The 17599-nt window shown below is 40.5% G+C and overlaps 1 protein-coding gene across 9 annotated transcripts in view; it reads left to right on the top strand.

Annotated features, from left to right (window-relative positions):
- Positions 1-17599, top strand: part of ZNF827 (zinc finger protein 827) — a 182946-nt gene that overhangs the window by 145196 nt on the left and 20151 nt on the right. For all 9 annotated transcript variants that reach the window (XR_010112043.1, XM_055111878.2, XM_014344757.4 and 6 more), the window contains exon 9: positions 15976-16113. Coding sequence is in view for 8 of the 9 variants with exons in the window: in XM_055111878.2 (XP_054967853.2) it covers positions 15976-16113 (138 nt within the window). In the remaining variant the exon portion in view is untranslated. The remainder of the gene's footprint in view (positions 1-15975; positions 16114-17599) is intronic.

Here is a 17599-nt window from a genome sequence, read left to right as displayed (position 1 = left end):
GCCGGGCACAGTGGCTCAGGCCTATAATCCCAGCACTTTGGGAGGCCAAGGTGGGCGGATCACTTGAGGGCAGGAGTTCGAGACCAGCCTGGTCAACATGGTGAAACCCCATCTCTACTAAAAATACAAAAATTAGCCAGGCGGGTGGTGGGTGCTTTGTAATCCCAGCTGCTCGGAAGACTGAGGCATGAGAATCACTTGAACCCGGTGGGCAGAGATTGCAGTGAGCCAGGATCATGCCACTACACTCCACCCTGGGCGATGGAGTGAGACTTGGTCTCAAAAACAAAAAACAAAACAAAACAAAAAAACACATAACATCTTGCCCCTGACTTGGCGTGACCCTGTGAGGACACCCCCAGTACATGGATCTCGAGGGAAGAAGCAGATTCACCTGCTGTCTACCAGCCACTGACTGATTCTTGGGTGGTCTGGCAGGTACATGTGGTTCAGCAGCCTTGGCTAGACAGCAGAGTTTCCCATTTTTCAAAATCTTCACTTTGGAAGAAGAAATAAAGGTGCCAGTCTGCTTGAAAGCCCTGTCTTTGAAAACTCACTTTTTAACCCATGGTTTCTTGCCAAACCAATATTTGGGATATGGTGTTATGCAGTGTTTTGTTCTGCTGTGGATGTTGCTGGTTTACTTAACAGTAGAAACAGCTCTGTGAATTAGGTCTTGACAAGTAAAAACCTTTTCCATCGGCCTTTACTGGTGTTGGGTATGTATGTGCTATTTTTTTTTTCTTCTGAGACAGGGTCTCGCCCTGTCGCCCAGGCTGAAGTGCAGTGGCCTTAACCTCCTGGGCTCAAGCAATTCCCATCCCATCCCATCCTATCCCATCCCCACCCCGCCCGGCCTCAGCTTTCTGAGTAGCTGGGACTACAGGCACACACCACCATACCTGGCTAATTTTTGTACTTTTTGTAGAGACAGGGTTTCGCCATGTTGCCCAGGCTGGTATCCAACTCCTAGGCTCAAGCAGTCTTCCCACCTTGGCCTCCCAAAGTGCTGGGATTGCAGGCTATGTGTGCTTTGAAAGTGACAAATGTAAATATCTCTAGATGTTTTACCTGACATTATCTCCTGTAAGACTAGAATGTGACCACATTTTCAGCTCAGAAGACACCAACAGGACGTTGAGGCAAATTCACACGCTGAAAAAGCAGCCATACACTGTTGAAATCAGAATGTGGCAGACTTCCAACTGGAGAAGGAGGATCTGTGAGTTCCCATATTAGTATTAAATGCAAAAATCTTTGTTCATGCAACATTAAGGTTACAAATGTTCACAGGCCAAAATCGGGAAATAGCAGAAAATAAGATTCTCATGGTGACATCTGTTCTCCGCTCTAGTACACGTTCCGTAAAACAGTGTATGGTTGAAGACCGATTAGTTCTGCAAAGCCTTTGGTATGTAGTGTGATTAAGAACCTGAACCTCAGCATGTGGGGAGGCAGGGGGATGAGGTGAAGAGGGAGCTGAGCTGAGACTGACTTCCCCCCAGTCAGAGTTTCACTGGAGGACCTTAGGCAAGCAATTAGCTTATCCACATCTCAAGTTCTGTATGAACTAGAACTAATACTATGCCTTCTTCCAGTTCTCCCTAATTCACCAAAGATGAGGCAAAGATTCTGCTGAGGGAAGGTCTCCAAAGACCTTTTGAGGTTGAACTTTTAACATCAAAGTTAGAGGTAACAGCTTTCTGTTATGGGGTAGGAAAGTGTGATGGTTAATACTGAGTGTCAACTTGATTGGATTGAAGGATGCAAAGTATTGATCCTGGGTGTGCCTGTGTGTCTGTTGCCAAGGAGATTAACATTTGAGTCAGTGGGCTGGGGAAGGCAGACCCACCCTTAATCTGGTGGGTACAATCTGATCAGCTGCCAGCAAATATAAAGCAGACAGAAAAACATGAATGAACAAGACAGGCCTAGCCTCCCAGCCTACATCTTTCTCCCATGCTGGATGCTTCCTGCCCTTGAACATCAGACTCCAGGTTCTTCAGTTTCGAGACTCAGACTGGTTCTCCTTGGTCCTCAAGCTTGCAGACAGCCTATTGTGGACCTTATGATAGTGTAAGTTAAAACTTAATAAACTCCTCTTTTTATATATATATAAGATATATATTATATATTAAATATATATAAGATATATATTTTATATATATAATATATTTAAGATATATTATATATAAATATATATAAGATATATATTTTATCTTATATATATAAGATATATATATATATATCTTAGTTCTTTCACTCTAGGGAACCCTAATACAGAAAGGGTACAGTGTGCATAGGCTGGGACTTCTCAGCCTTGTCTATGTGGAAGTTATTGACATTAAATTACATATGTCATGCATCCATGCATGTTTTCTCTTGCCTATAGCTAGTGGAATTTTAAGCAAATCCACAAATATTTATTGTCTATTATATTTAAGATCTATGTAATGAGAGAGGGTAGGAAGAGACACTTTCCAAGGTGGCCAAGTCATAATGCATGAGAAAAATCAACACACAAACAACCTACAGTAACAGGGCACATAACTAGAATGTATTGCATTTCCACGCAAGAGTAAAGTAGTCCTGCCATATTTTGCAGTTTATTATTTGATCTTTCTCTAGTTTTATTTGTAGCCAAAATTTTACATTGATTTTTTAATTTAATTTATTTGAATTCCTTTTCAATTTGAAAATTGAAATGGAAGGAAGACATCTTTTTTAAATACAGGTACTTCTTTTGCTCAACTACTTTGGAGTTGAATTATTGAATATTATCTGTTACTTAAAAATATCCCAAGCCAGGCGCAGTGGCTCAGACCTGTAATCCCAGCACTTTGGGAGGCCAAGACGGACAGATTGCTCAAGCCCAGGAATTCGAGGTGGCAGTGAGCTGTGACCATGCCACTGCACTCTAGCCTGGGTGACAAAGTGAGACCCTGTCTCTTAAAAAAAAAAAAAAAAATTATATATCTATTCCTAGGCTTTTGGATATATATATTTCTGGTTTGTGAGCCAAAGGTCCATTTCTCAATCCTGAAATGACAAACAGAAGTAGCTTAGATTTTTCATTTATTTATATTGACAGTAGTAATGCCATTTCTGTTTTTTTTTTTTCTTATGACAACTGAAAACAATAGGATGCCCTGACTTTCATATACAAATTCAGTAGTTCAAACTCTTTGTCAATAGGAGTAGGAGTAAATTTGCATCAGAACTTCTACACTCTTAACTCCATTCCATTCCATTCTTCAACAGGAACATTGTGTTCACAGCAGCTAATGAGGTTGTATTTTGATCTGAGGCCCTGAAATGCAGCAGCACTTGCCACCTAGGAAAGAGAAACATTTAACACATGGTATTGGCCTCCTTAGCACCAGGTCCAAAACGAGGTCACCATCTCATAGAAATCTTGAGGCCAGAAGCTCAGCCTCAAGGCTATCAGCCTTTATCTACTTTGTCACAGAAAGCAGAGGTTTTTGCAAAGAGGAATGACACATCCCATGGACACAGCTAGAATTGTGTGCAGTATAAGGGAAGCTGTAGAGTACATACGCTTCCTAGTTGGGCATCCTGGGTTTAATCCTGGCTGTCCCTCTTACCAGCTATGTAAGAACAAGCTGATTTCATAATCAATTCTGTGCCTTGATTTGTCTCGTCTATAAAATGAGGATAATAATGAGGCCAACCTTAATCTTTTGTTAAGAGAGTTAAATGAAATTATATAAGTAAAACCTGTAGCCTTAGCACGGTGCCCAGAGTAAAATCAGTGCTAAATAAATCTTAGCTATTCGTATGTATAATTCCTCTTTCAGCTATACCTAAATCCAAAGTTTTCTTAACCATTAAAGAAAGTATATGTGTATTCAAATTATTGAGAATGATATAATAGAGATGGCCTATTTTATTTATATAAAAAATAAAATATTTGCCAACTGTGCTACTTATTATTACTGGTAACTAATTATCAGTGCTGCCAATCATTATGACATACGTTCATAGGAAAATACTAATAATCCCTTTCCTCCTCTCCTAGCTAACAAAGTGCTATGGTCTAAATGTTTATGTCCCCCCATTTCAATTCATACATTAAAATCCTCACCCCTAAAGTGATGCTATGTAGAAGATGGAGCCTTTGGGAAGTGCTTAGGTCTTGGGAGTGGAGCCCTCATGACTAGGATTAGTGCCCCTATAAAAGAGGCCCTTATAAAAGACCCCTTGCCTCTTCTGCCATGTGAGGGTGGAGTGAGAAAGATGGCCGTCTGTGAGGAAGCAGGGCCTCCCCAGACACTGAATCTGCCAGTGCCTTGATCTTGGACTTCTCAGCCTCCAGAACTGTGAGAAAAACATTTCTGTGGTTTATAAGCCATCCAGTGTTTTGTTATAGCAGCCTGAATGAACTAAGACACACAGTATTTGCCAGTCCTGTGTCTGTGATTCCCTGCCTGAGGAAAAATAATTACATAAACCAACAAACAGAAACTCCCATCATATAAAAACATATAACTGCCTAATCAAATAGGTAGGGTTTCTGGATGAAGGAGAAAAAATATTTGTGACCACTGTTGCCTTAAAATGTCAAATCTGCCATCAACTAACAAAAATGTTATAATGTGCTAAAACCCAAGGTCAGGAGAAAGGCAAAGTAGAATAGTTATATTTTCTGTTAATACAGAATTCAATAGGTTAGGAGCAGAGAAAGAGGAAGACTGAAAATTTGAAACTGGATGTAGTCACACAAGAATATTGCAGTGTCTGGGAGCTGATAAGGGCTTTAAGGAAATTTAGAAATCTTTAAAGGAATGGTTGATATGATCAAGACTTGTCCATAAGAAAAGAAGACTAGAATAATTGAGGATACCAGTGGATTCCAATCTTAGTGAAGAGAACTGCAGAATCCCTAGAGGCTTACTTGAATAATATCTGGAAATGACTGTGACTTGAATTTTAAAAAGAAATATATTCAGTATTCTAAAAACTCTATAGGTGTGATGCATAGCACATTGCAACATTTCAGGAGTAAATTAACATTAAAATTTTAGTATTTTAGAAAGTCTGGATTTACTTTCTAAACTCAGAGTATTTCTAGAATATTAGAGTATTTTAGAATCATTAAATTTTTAATTATAGTGATCTGTTCTTTTCATTTAGTTTATTCCTTTCCTCACTTATTCAGTAAGTATTAATATATATTGAAAACCTAGTTCAATGACAAACAAGAGAAAAGAGGAAATTCTTATATCTGCCCAAACAATGATAATGTTTTTCCTCAAGGTGTTCTCATATGTGCTCATATTTTATAGTAAATTATAGAAGATAACTTTTGAATTTAAAGATTTGCTGTCACCTAATACAGTCTTTAGGTAACTCTGCACTTGAATGCCTGTTATTTTTCTTCACTGGGAAAAGTTGAAAGAACAGACTATAAGGGTCTCATTCTGGAGCAAGTGAAAGCTGACCTGAAATAAGTTTTATGATTAAAATTTACATAATTGGTGCTCAGATTTTTCATATGCAGCAGCTCACCAGATGTAAAGATGTAAAGAAGAGGCCAAAGAGGAGTTGGGTAACAGAAAAGAGGCAGAGCCTCCAAATTCCACCATTCTCTCTCCAGGCAGGCCCTGGGGGAAGCATTTAGGTTGCCTCAATAAAGCTCTCTTTAGATTTATGTGATCATGGATGCTTCTTCTTTATGGTTGATGAATTTACAGTGGAACAAATCGAGATTGTAACAGACAGAAGATCTGTCTCTGGTGAAATAAATTAGAACCATTAGATTTTCCTTTTTGGTCTTCTAGTATAATGTAATAAATGGTTGAGAGTATGGGCTTTGTAGTCAGACAGATTCGGGTTTGGGAAAGGCTATCACTTACCAGCTAGGTGACGTTGAGTTCAGCCACCCTGAGCCTGATACTGTTTTTGCTTTTGTTTTGTTGTGTTGTAAAATAAGAATGATAATAATAGTGTCTAATACATAGTGCTGCTATAAGTTTAAATATTAAATATTTGTGTAAAATGCATCATATAGTGACTAATGCAGTGGTCAGTCCTCCATAAATATAAGCTATTGTTTTAATTATGTACTGTCTCCTTAATATACTTTTAACAAACTCTGATATTGTTTTGCATAATGGAGATAAACTGCCAAAATTGGATGAAACTATTTATACACTTTAAGTCTTTATCTGTTGGAATCATGTTCAGCTTAACCACAGAGACTTAACCAATTATGGATCTGTTTTTCCCCCATAATAAAGAATTCACAAATAGGCAATGTAAGGCTAGTATAGCTGTTTGAGGAAAATATCGAGGACCCACCATTTAATTTTCTGCTCCTCCGCCCTTATCAATGGCTTTCATCTTCATGATTGAAAGAAAGCTGTGGTACCTTCAGACAGCCAAGAAGGAGGAGGCAGAGTGAAGGGCAAAAGTCTTTATAGGAACTACCGCCTATATCTCATTGCCTAGAACTATGTTTCATGACCAGCCTCTAATAGCAGTGGAAGCTAGTAAGGAACGTATGTTTTTAACTGGGCACATTGCCACCTGGAAACAAAACAAAAACCCACATAGTTCTGTTAGACATTGAGTAAATAAACATCAGTTTCTGCCACAAAGCCAAACAAACAAAAAAGACATAATTTTCAGGCCTGATTACTTTTCTAACAAAGATTTATAAATGGCCTCAACATTGGGACATTCTGAGGGCCCATTGCTAAGACCTTAAATCTTACCATCATCATTAAGAAGAGAAGTGGTCACTGGTCTGTGTAATGGGCAAGATAATAACCAGGTCCTTTAGACATGATTCCTGAATCAATATTGTCAGTTTGCTTCCATGTTGTAATATAAAATTAGGTTGCTGTTCAGTACAACAGTCCTGATCTTGGTGATGTGATTATATCATTTATTCAATAAGGTTTTATAGAGGATCCCACTAATCTTGGAAGTACAAGTACAGGGAAAACATAGAAGCAACATCCAACTTTTCATACATGGATTTTGTAAAGGATTAAGTTATATGGTTTTCTTAAAATGAATATTGTTATAATGGCAACCATCAATTGGCCTGGATTCTGGCAGTGACTATCTACATTTGGAGGCTTAGAGAAGGTCCCTATGGTGCTCAAGTTCTATGTGATCAGCCTCACTGGAATTAGGGGCACCTAGTACTAGCCATTTCTGTTACCCAAAGAATCAAGGTCCAGTTTTCTACTATTGATTTAATATGACCTGCATAAAGAACCAGATATAGAAAACACAGTTCTTTACGATACAAATCAATCAGTAAGTATTTTTTAAGCTGTTACCTAGCACTAAGCAAAAAAAAATGGTTACCCAGTTTTCCTGGGATGATTTTTCAGAAGCAGCTGTTTACTAAGCAGTTAGCATTGATTTCATATGGCTTAGAGGAGCAGGCAGACTGTGGGTCTGTCTCTGCTCTCCCAGAGTCACTAGGCAGGTTACCTGGGGTCATTACTCAGTTTCTCTAGGCCTCAGTTTTCTTATATGTAAAACAGCAACTTTGAAAAAAATGATTGTTAAGATTCCTCCTTGATCTTGGGTTTGGGGCAGGATGGAGATTTAATTACTGTGGAAACGGTTTCTTGACCCTGTGCAAGATGTGGGGTGCCCTGGGGTCTGAGAAGTCCTGGAGTGTCGGGCTTCATTTTTGCCCTCCTGAAAATGAAGGAGTTGGATTGGAAGTATCAGAGTCCTCTACTTGATCTAATGCTCTGTCAAACAGAGTTTGATAGAACTGTCACCTGAATTCTGTCAGATGGGTTTAATTAATAAAAATTTTTGGAGACATGCTTGACAGGTTTCATATTCCCAGGGCCTGTGCATGGACCCCCTGAAAGTAGTAATGCAAAATTCTACTTTACTAAGTTTGTTAAGCATTGGAGGTTGAAATGAGCCCAAAGAAGATCAAGGCTGTTAACTCTTACATCTAAAAAGAATCTCCACCCAGTGTTTCTAACTGAGCACAGATTGACAAAAACTATTTCTTTTTTTTTTTTTTTTTTTTTTCTGAGACGGAGTCTCACTCTGTCACCCGGGCTGGAGTGCAATGGCGCGGTCTCAGCTCACTGCAATCTCTACCTCCGGGTTCAAGCGATTCTCCTGCCTCAGCCTCCCGAGTAGCTGGGACTACAGGCGCGCGCCACCACGCTCAGCTAATTTGTGTATTTTTAGTAGAGACGGGGTGTCACTATGTTGGCCAGGCTGTTCTCGAACTCCTGACCTTGTGATCCACACGCCTCGGCCTCCCAAAGTGCCGGGATTACAGGCCTGAGCCACTGCGCCCGGCCGACAAAAACTATTTCTCAATTCTTCTATCTTAGCAGTTCATTGAGGTAACACCTTGGCCAGCAGAAATCTTTGGGTGAGTGTAATGGTCCTTAAAGGGGAAGTTGGTTCTGCCAAGACCTGCAGAGAGGTGGTCATAGGGAGCCTAGTAAGTCTGTTAGGACTGGCATGAGCAACACTTCTGGCATCTTGTGCAGGGTCACCAGTAGTAAATGAAATGATGGGACAGGTCACCAGTGCCAGCCATCTGCATTGTGGCTGCTGTTCCAGTACAGCTGTGACACTGCAAGATAGATCCTCTGAGCTGGAAATTCTAAAACGGTAGATGTTGGCAAGTAACCCTAAATTGAAATGACTCTGAAAAAATTAAAAAGGGATACAGACGAGCTGCAAGCACTGGAACAAAGATATTAACCCCCAAAGAGTCATAACCACAGCTGACTCTTAGCTTCACAAGCAGCCCTCAGAAGGTGGTAGCTTGTTTTAAGCAGAGGCCATGCAGAACCCATGAAACCAAAGAACAGAGCCAGTAGGGCTGGAGTCTGACCAGAAAGTTCCATGCCCTCTGCTTTCTGCATGGAAAATGACCTGGTAGGTTTTAACCTATCCAAGACTACAGAGGATTTCAGAATTTCAGTTTGAGGTATGCCTCAAAACATTCCAGCCTTGATCATGAAAGAAAGAAGTGATCAAAATACCATATGTCACAATGGAAAACCCAAGCGGCCCCAGAGCCTCTTCTTCAGTAATGAGATTTAGTTGATCTGAACAGTTATTTATGCATTGAGGTCATATTTTGGCCAATCTTTTGCTTACAGCTGTCGCCAAATAAAGCCTTCTGTCTTAGCATTTCTTTTACCAAAATCAGGTTGAGAGATGGTTCTTTGAGAGGACTGTTTTGTCAGGGAATACAGGGATCTTTTCACACAGTAAAATGTGCCCACAAAGCCAAACAATACACCAAATATAGAGTCAAATTATGTTAAAATTGAAAGGAAACAAACTAAAGTCTTTTCCTTTGTCCCTGTTGTTTTTTGAGGTTTTGCTTATCTGTTTGTTTGTTTAATTTTACCAAAAATGCTCCCCAAATGGCAATGAAAGGTTCAAGGGAACTTTCTTCAGTAATACCATGTTTACCTCAGAGAGGATTGGCTGTTAGGACTTCCCTAGTTGATCTTCCTCTTGTTCCTTCTTTATTGTAAGTTTTGACATATTACAGTTTCTAACATCTCTGTGCCTGGAAATATTCTAGGCTTATACTTTTAATAACAGAAATGGAGAAAAGTGCTAGTGTCTGTGGATTGTTGCTAAATCTGCACATGTGTAACCAAGAGTATTAAACTCAGAGCCAAAGAACAGGAAGAGAAGAAAAATCCCTCCTTTGTTTGTTTGTAGACTTTGGCATTGATTTCATGTGGCTTGGAAGAGCTTGAATGACACTGTGGGTCTGTCTCTGCTCTCCCAGAGTCACTAGCCAGGTTACCTGGGGTAATTACTTCGGTTCTCTTGGCCTCAGTTCCCTTATATATAAAACAGAATACATTGAACAAGATGATCGTTCAGGTTCCTCCTTGAACTAAGATTTGGGGCAGGATAGAGACTTAGTTACTGTGGAAACTGTTGCCCAACCTTGGGCAACAGTTGTGGGTTACTCTGGGGCAGGAGAGGTCCTGGAATATAATGCTTCATTTTTATCCTCCTGAAAATGAACAAATTGGATCTGAAGATAACTGAGTGCTCTACTTGATAATAATGTATTGTCAAGCAGATTTTGATAGAACTCCTTCCTAAATTCTACTGAATGGGTTTAATTAAGGAAAGTTTTTGGAGGCATGCTGGATGGGTTTCATCTTCCCAGGACCTACGCATGAAATGAGACATGTCCCCTTGAATAACTAGGTTATAAGAAGCATAGTTTGCTCTGTTGTATTTTGGCCAACTAGTCCTCATCATTATGGATGATAGGCCTCAGTTCACCATTAACAGGAGGAGCTGAAAGCCTTGTTTTGGGATTGCTAAGATGAGATCGTTCTCCTTACACTGTGTTCCTACTTTTCTAGCCATACTGTAAGGACAAAAGTGCTTAATCCTACACATCTATTTGCTTCATTTAAAACAAAAACCTATATAAGGAAGAGGAAAAGCCCAAATGGCATTCAAGGCAAACATCATAGGTGGAAAAGTAGAGAAAAAACATCTGATCACATAATACCAAGTAGCCAGGAATTTCTGGAAGCAATTTATGGTTATCCCAGGGATCAGAATATAAGAGTGTGAAACGAAATAAAATGCTTTATAAGAGACAAAATCCTATGAGACTCTGTACAAAAAAAGAGGTTACCGTTAGACAAGTATTTCAAAAAGAAATGAAGAGAATCTTAAGTATACATTCAAGCTACGTAAAATAATGAAACAAATGCTAAGGGATGTGGGAATCAAGATGAAGAAGAGCAAAAATTTAAAAACGGTACCCATATTCCAAGCTGTTTTGTGACTTTGGAACTAACTTAAAAGCAGTTATTGATATGTGCACTTTTCTTTTACATATATTATGCTGCATAAAAAGTTTTTTTAAAGGAAATTCCTGAGTAATCTAAAAGAAGCTTTTAAGGTTTTTCTTTCCCAACAGAAGAAGATAATTAAGATGGAAATGTGTTCAGCTGGCTGTACACTTGTTGCTGTTGATAATGAATATGGAGAGTTCTTCACAGGATGGGGGATTTTGGGAATTAAAGCCTGTCAAAAGGTGGCACCTAATGTTCAAAGTCCTAAGACCAAGAGGAACCATAGGAGGAGCCTTCAGTTAAGAGTATTATAAGTAATAGAAAACCCAACCAACGGTGGCTGAAACAAACAGGGACTTATTTCCCTCACAAAACAAAAAGTCCAAAAGTGGGTGGTTGCTGGCGTTCATTCAGCTACTGAGAAATGCCACAGAGGACTGTATTACTCAGTTCCTGCAGTGCTATCAAGAAATACCTGAGACTGGGTAATTTACAATGAAAGGGGTTTAATTGGCTCACAGTTCCATAGGCTGTACAGGAAGCATGATGCTGGCATCTGCTTGGCTTCTGGGGAGGCCTCAGGAAACTTTCCGTCATAGTGGAAAGTGAAGGGGAAGCAGGCACATGTTACATGGCCAGAGCAGTAGGAATAGAGAAGGGGAAGGTGCTGCACACTTTTAAACAACCAGATCTCGTGAGAACTCACTATCATGAGAACAGCACCAGAGAGACCATGCTAAACCATTCATGAGAACTCCACCCCCATGATCCAATCACCTCCCACCAGGCCCCAACTCCAATATTGGGAATTATAATTTGACATGAGATTTAGGCAGGGACACAGAACCAAACCACATCAAGGACCTATACTTTTCCCATCTTTCCCTTTCTCCATCCTTGGGAGTTGGCTTTTGTCTTCATGCCTTATATTCACAAAATGGCTGCCAGAGTCCCAGCCATTTCTTCTGTGATCAAGGCTGGAAAAGAGAAGGGGTCAATACCAGTCATATCCTTCGTTTTAACAGAAACGCAAAAGCCTTCTCAGAACTTTGGCACATGGCTACCCCAGCTGCTTCCATGGCTGGAGAAGGCAGGGGATAAGGAAAGTTGAGAATGACTGTTGGGTTAACTGAAAATAGCAACTGCCAGAGTTCATCATAAAGAGAATCATCTTGTGGCTTGATGCTATTGGGAAGAGGTAAGAATTTAGAGCCTTTGGGAGTATGGCTCAGGACTGCAAACATTTCCACTAATAGAATCATGGAAGCAGTTAGTGAATTGAGTTAAAACAGCAATTCAAAAGGCAGGTAGCCTGATTTTTCATTCTGAATTGGCCATAGGCCTTAATGAATGCTACTAAATTATTAGTCTTTCCTACTATAAAATAAGAATAATGTCTATTCACCTCACTTCGACCCTTTTATTCAGTCATTCATTTATTCAACAAATATATACTAAGCACCTCTTATGTAGCAGAGATTGTGCTAATGCTGAGGATACACAAATAAATAATGCAAAACCTTTACCCCAGGGGAGGGAGGCCAGGGGACGTGTTGACTGAGTACTGCTTCACGTTGGACTATGCTGGGTGCTTTATATGCAGAATATATATATATACGGCTTATAGAAGATATGTAAACAAGTGATATAATAGGAAAAGTGGTACAACGGAAATATTCATAAAAGTGCCCTGGAACAGAGCAGGGGAAATGACTAACTCTACCTTGGGAACTGGGCAGGGCTTCACCGAGGAGATGAAATCTGAGATAGGGCTTCAAATTGAGTCTGAGTTTATTATACAGAAGTAGTTGAGGGAGTAGCTTTTGGTGGAGGAACAGTTGATTCAAAAGCAATGACACTTAAAAGGGAATTGTTTGTTCCTGAAAAGTCAAGCAGTCTACTTTGCCAAGCATTCGGGTGGTGGGAGGTGGCCAAAGCCAGGCCATGAAGGACTCAGAAGCCAGAAGTTTGGCCTTGAGGAGCCTTTGGCATACAGAACAAGACATGATGAGATTTGTGCCTGGGAAAGATCATTCTGGAATCTGTGAGGTGAGGAAGGGCTGTTGGAAGGGGTCTGATAGCAGAGAACCTGTTTTGGAGGCTTTTGCCACAATGTTGGTGAAAGATGATGACACAATTAAGGCAGTGAGGTCTAGAAAGACCTACATAAGATCACCAGCTTCTGGTGACTGATTGGATGTGTTGAAAGAGAGTCGGGGGAGGAATCAAAAAAGATTCCAAATTTTCTCACATGGCACTTGGGTGGCATCATTCACAGGAGATGCAGGAGAGTGTGGCATTTGCTGAGCCCCATTTCAACTTCATCTCATCTCAGCTCCTGGAAAAAGGAACTGGCCTTTGCTTCAGGTCTTGTGTTGCCACAGTAATACTCCTCCCCCGACTGCCTCTCCCGCCAGGCCCCACCCAGCTGTGATTTCGAGGTCATGTTCTGGGATAAGACTCCAAATGGCCTGTGGTTGCCTTGTTCCTGTGTGCAAAATGAAAATGGATTGCTGTAGCAAATGCAAACATGAGGTGGGGAGAGCAGCGATTCCTAGACGAGGCTTGGAGTTGGGCGCGGGACTGTGGCTGAGCAGTCATGGGTGCCCTGTGACAACTGCCTGCCTCACTGCGGCTCCGGGGATTCTTCCCACTCAGCTGCAGCACAGCCTCGGTAGCTTTCATCATTTTCTAAGACCAGTGGACGGAGTCAGACAGTTCATGATGCTTCAGCTTCTCGAGTACATGACTGATACTTGAAGGAATTATTAAGATGCTTATCTATTTTTAATTGCATCTACTTATTTGATATTTGACCCAATTCATTCATTCTTGTTGTGAATGTATTAAGAGACCCTGTACCCTCTTGACCTCTCCTTATAATTATTACCGTTATTGTTCTTTGAAGCGCTGTTTTGGTTATACACTTAAAAGGAGCTACTGATATACTGAAATTCATGCACAGCTGAAATGCCCACTGCGTGGACTCAAGGACAGCCGTTTAAGAGTAGTTCTTGTCCTCAGAAGTTCAACTCCCTTTTTTTTACTTCCCTTCACCCACACTTCTGCCCTCTTCCCCTTTAGAGGTTTTTAGTCACACATTTCTACTTTAATAAGAGCAACCCTTCTTCCTGAGGCCCCAAGTGCTATGTTTTAACAAACACAGATAAATCAATTCATGTGCTTTATCAGTGTTGGGATTGCTGGCAGGTGCCTCACAGCGAACATTATTGCAATTTCACCATCATTTCCCCTCCTCCCGTTTCCAGACATATATTCATATTTGTTTCTTCTTCCCTATCTGGCAAATTATTCCAATGAAAATTGATCCCATTGATTTAGCCACATACAGGTGGAAGCCTGTATTTGGGAAGCAGTTTTAGCCAAATTGTGTGAAATAAAGTTTTTTCTTCTGATGTTATCTCTGACCCATGTTGTGAGCATTTTCTTTTTTCTTTTTTTTTTTCTTTTTTCTTTTTTTTTTTTTTTGAGACGGTGTCTCGCTCTGTTGCCCGGGCTGGAGTGCAGTGGCACAATCTCGGCTCACTGCAACCTCCACCTCCTGGGTTCATGCCATTCTTCTGCCTCAGCCTCCTGAGTAGCTGGGATTTCAGGCGCCTGCCACCATGCCCGGCTAAATTTTTGTATTTTTAGTGGAGACAGTGTTTCACCGTGTTAGCCAGGATGGTCTCAATCTTCTGACCTTGTGATCCCCCCGCCTCGGCCTCCCAAAGTGCTGGGATTACAGGCTTGAGCCACCGCGCCCAGCGTGAGCATTTTCATCTGCGTGGATTAGGAGAAGTTCTTACCACCATTCAATTATCACCACATGGTGTCCAGTTCTATAATGCAGTACTGAGCTTTAAGGAGATTTGCAATTATTTACTGAGGTAAAAGACAAGATATTAACTTAATGTGTCATTTGTCTTGGTCTTCAAAGTGAGGTGAAAAGCCTATCAGTGGCCCATTCAAGTGTCCTTTTAGAAGTGTCTCCTTCTCTCTTTCTGGTGTTCTCTGTCACCTATTTTATGACATTATCATAGGAGGAATGTTTGTATAATCTGGTACAGTTCCACAAGAAGAAACATGGATTAGAAAATTAAAGGTAATCCTAGGGATAAGAATGAGAAAATAAAAACTCTTTAAGACGATTAGAGAATGTATTAAAGTCCATTTATTTCATTCATGGCTATGAATTATGGGTAGATAACTTGTGGCACTGTTTTCCCAAATATGAGACCTTTGGGGGAAATTCTGGTTCATTCTTGCATTAGGGAATTTTCTGTGGCACAGCGTGCGGTAGTTATCACTGATTCTACTTAGCACAAATTCCTCATTAAGGATTTTGCACAAACTGGAATGAAGAGCAAAGCTTTCTTCTTAAAGAGAATGAAAGCATATTTCCTTTCAAGGGATAGGACCATTTATTTTCACATCAGAATCTGAGATTTACAATTCTTTTTTGTTTGTTTGTTTGTTTTTGAGATAGCGTCTCACTCTGTCACCCAGGCTGGAGTGCAGTGGCGTGATCTCAGCTCACTGTAACCTCCGCCTCCCAGCTTCAAGTGATTCTCGTGCCTCAGCCTCTGAAGTAGCTGGGATTACAGGCACCCGCCACCACGCCAGCTAATCTTTGTATTTTTAGTAGATACAAGGTTTCACCATGTTGGCCAGGCTGGTCTTGAACTTCTGAGCTCAAGTGATCTACTCGCCTCAGCCTCCCAAAGTGCTGGGATTACAGGTGTAAGTGACCAAGCCCAGCCTACAATTCTTTATTTACTGCTTTGTGGCAAGAGCCTACATTTCTGGAATTTTAACATGCAACTCAGGCAACTCATTTAACAAGTATTTATTGAGTATCTGCTGTATACGAGGCACAGTGCTATCAACTGACTAGAGGGTTAGTTGGCTGGTCTTTAGTGATGAAAGAGAAAATACTGAAGAATTGACAGGGGTCGGAATCCACTTGCCACCACAGCTTTCAAGAACGGCCTTCTTAGAGACAGGAAATGAGCAGGAAAACCAGTTACGGAGACTCATTTGCAATTACTAGCCACATTCTTCAGAGAGAAGGCTCTGCTGAAATCCTGAATGTTGACTAACAGAAAATGTATTCTTGTTGCCTTATTTCTCATGATGCTTTGTTCTTTTCACCCAGAAACAGAAAAGATAGTCCTAGAGGCAGGAAATGGATTACCATCCTGGAAATTCAATGACCAGCTTTTTCCCTGTGACGTGTGTGGGAAAGTGTTTGGCCGACAGCAGACATTGTCCCGACACCTCTCGCTGCACACAGGTGAGTGAGTAGGGCCTGGGCTGTCAGCCCTCTATGCTCCATCACCAACTTCTTTACTCTCCGGAAGCTGAGTTTCTCTAAGGGGGGCATTACAGGAAGTGCTGGGAATGGCTGACCTTTTCAAGCCATTTTCTCTGGCATGTTTAAAGAAGACCTTGGAAAGGCTTTTTTGTTTGTATTGAAAGGGTTCATTGAGTTCCAGGTAGGACTGATGAGAAAATATACACAATTTAGGTTTATTCAGGTAAAATTCCTAAACTCTGTTAAAAAAATGTATTGAGTTCATCTTGAAAGTGAAGGACAGGGGGACACACTCCATCTTACTGGTTTTATCTTATTGTTGTGGGTGGGAGCAGCCAGGGAAAAGGCACCTTGGTGGAGAAACAGCTTCTGCCTTTATTTACGTATAATTGTGGAGAAATATGGTTGGTTCTGAGAGTTGGGAAAGGGAAGGCAACCAAGTTAACAAGGAGGAATAAATAGTAACTTAGTCCACACAGCAAAAATAATTGAAGACAAAAAGACATAAGGTAAAATCAGTAGTAAACATAAAGCAAGATGGAAATAATAAAATCAAACATTTCCATTTTTACACTGAAATCAGGTTTTTAAATAATCCAGATATATCTTATTTACAGGGAACAAAAAAACAAAATGATAAAGAAAAGTTCAAAATAAAGATTTCGTACATCACACAAAATTTAAAAAGCAAGACAGGAAGTATTAATAGGACAAGATTAATTTTTTCTTTTTTTTCCCCCAAGATAGGGTCTCGCTCTGTCACCCAGACTGGAGTGCAGTGGCTCCATCCCAGCTAACTGCAACCTCTGCCTCCCGGGTTCAAGTGATCCTTCCATCTCAGCTTTCTGAGTAGCTGGGACTACAGGTGCACGCTGCCACTATGCCCAGCTAATTTTTTTTAAAAAAAGGTTTTTGTTGTCGGGCGCGATGGCTCACGCCTATAATCCCAACACTTTGGGAGGCCAAGGCAGGTGGATCACCTGAGGTCAGGAGTTCGAGACCAGCCTGGCCAAAGTGGTGAAACCCCATCTCTACTAAAAATACAAAAATTAGACGGGTGTGGTGGCGCACGCTTGTAATCCCAGCTACTCAGGAGGCTGAGGCAGGAGAATTGCTTGAACCCAGGAGGTGGAAGTTGCAGTGAGCCAAGATCGTGCCACTGCACTCCAGCCTGAGTGACAAGAGCGAAACTCAGTCTCAAAAAAAAACAAAAAGTTTTTTGTAGAAATGGGGTTTCTCCATGCTGCCCAGACTGGTGTCTTTTCTCTTTATATTTTTAATATTTTTAATTTTAAATTCGACTAAAGACAAAATTTAGGAAAACTTTAACATGTTCAAAAAAGTGGAGTTTTATAAGGTCACATTCTCTGAGCATACTTAAATGAAATTTTAAATAAGTAAGGGTCAATAAAATGTCCTGCCTAATTGGACCAAAGAAAAAGGGAGAAAATAAAAATTCAAATAA

Source organism: Pan paniscus, chromosome 3 (assembly GCF_029289425.2).
Source record: "Pan paniscus chromosome 3, NHGRI_mPanPan1-v2.0_pri, whole genome shotgun sequence".
Taxonomy (NCBI): domain Eukaryota; kingdom Metazoa; phylum Chordata; class Mammalia; order Primates; family Hominidae; genus Pan; species Pan paniscus.
This window is presented reverse-complemented; position numbering and strand designations above follow the sequence as displayed.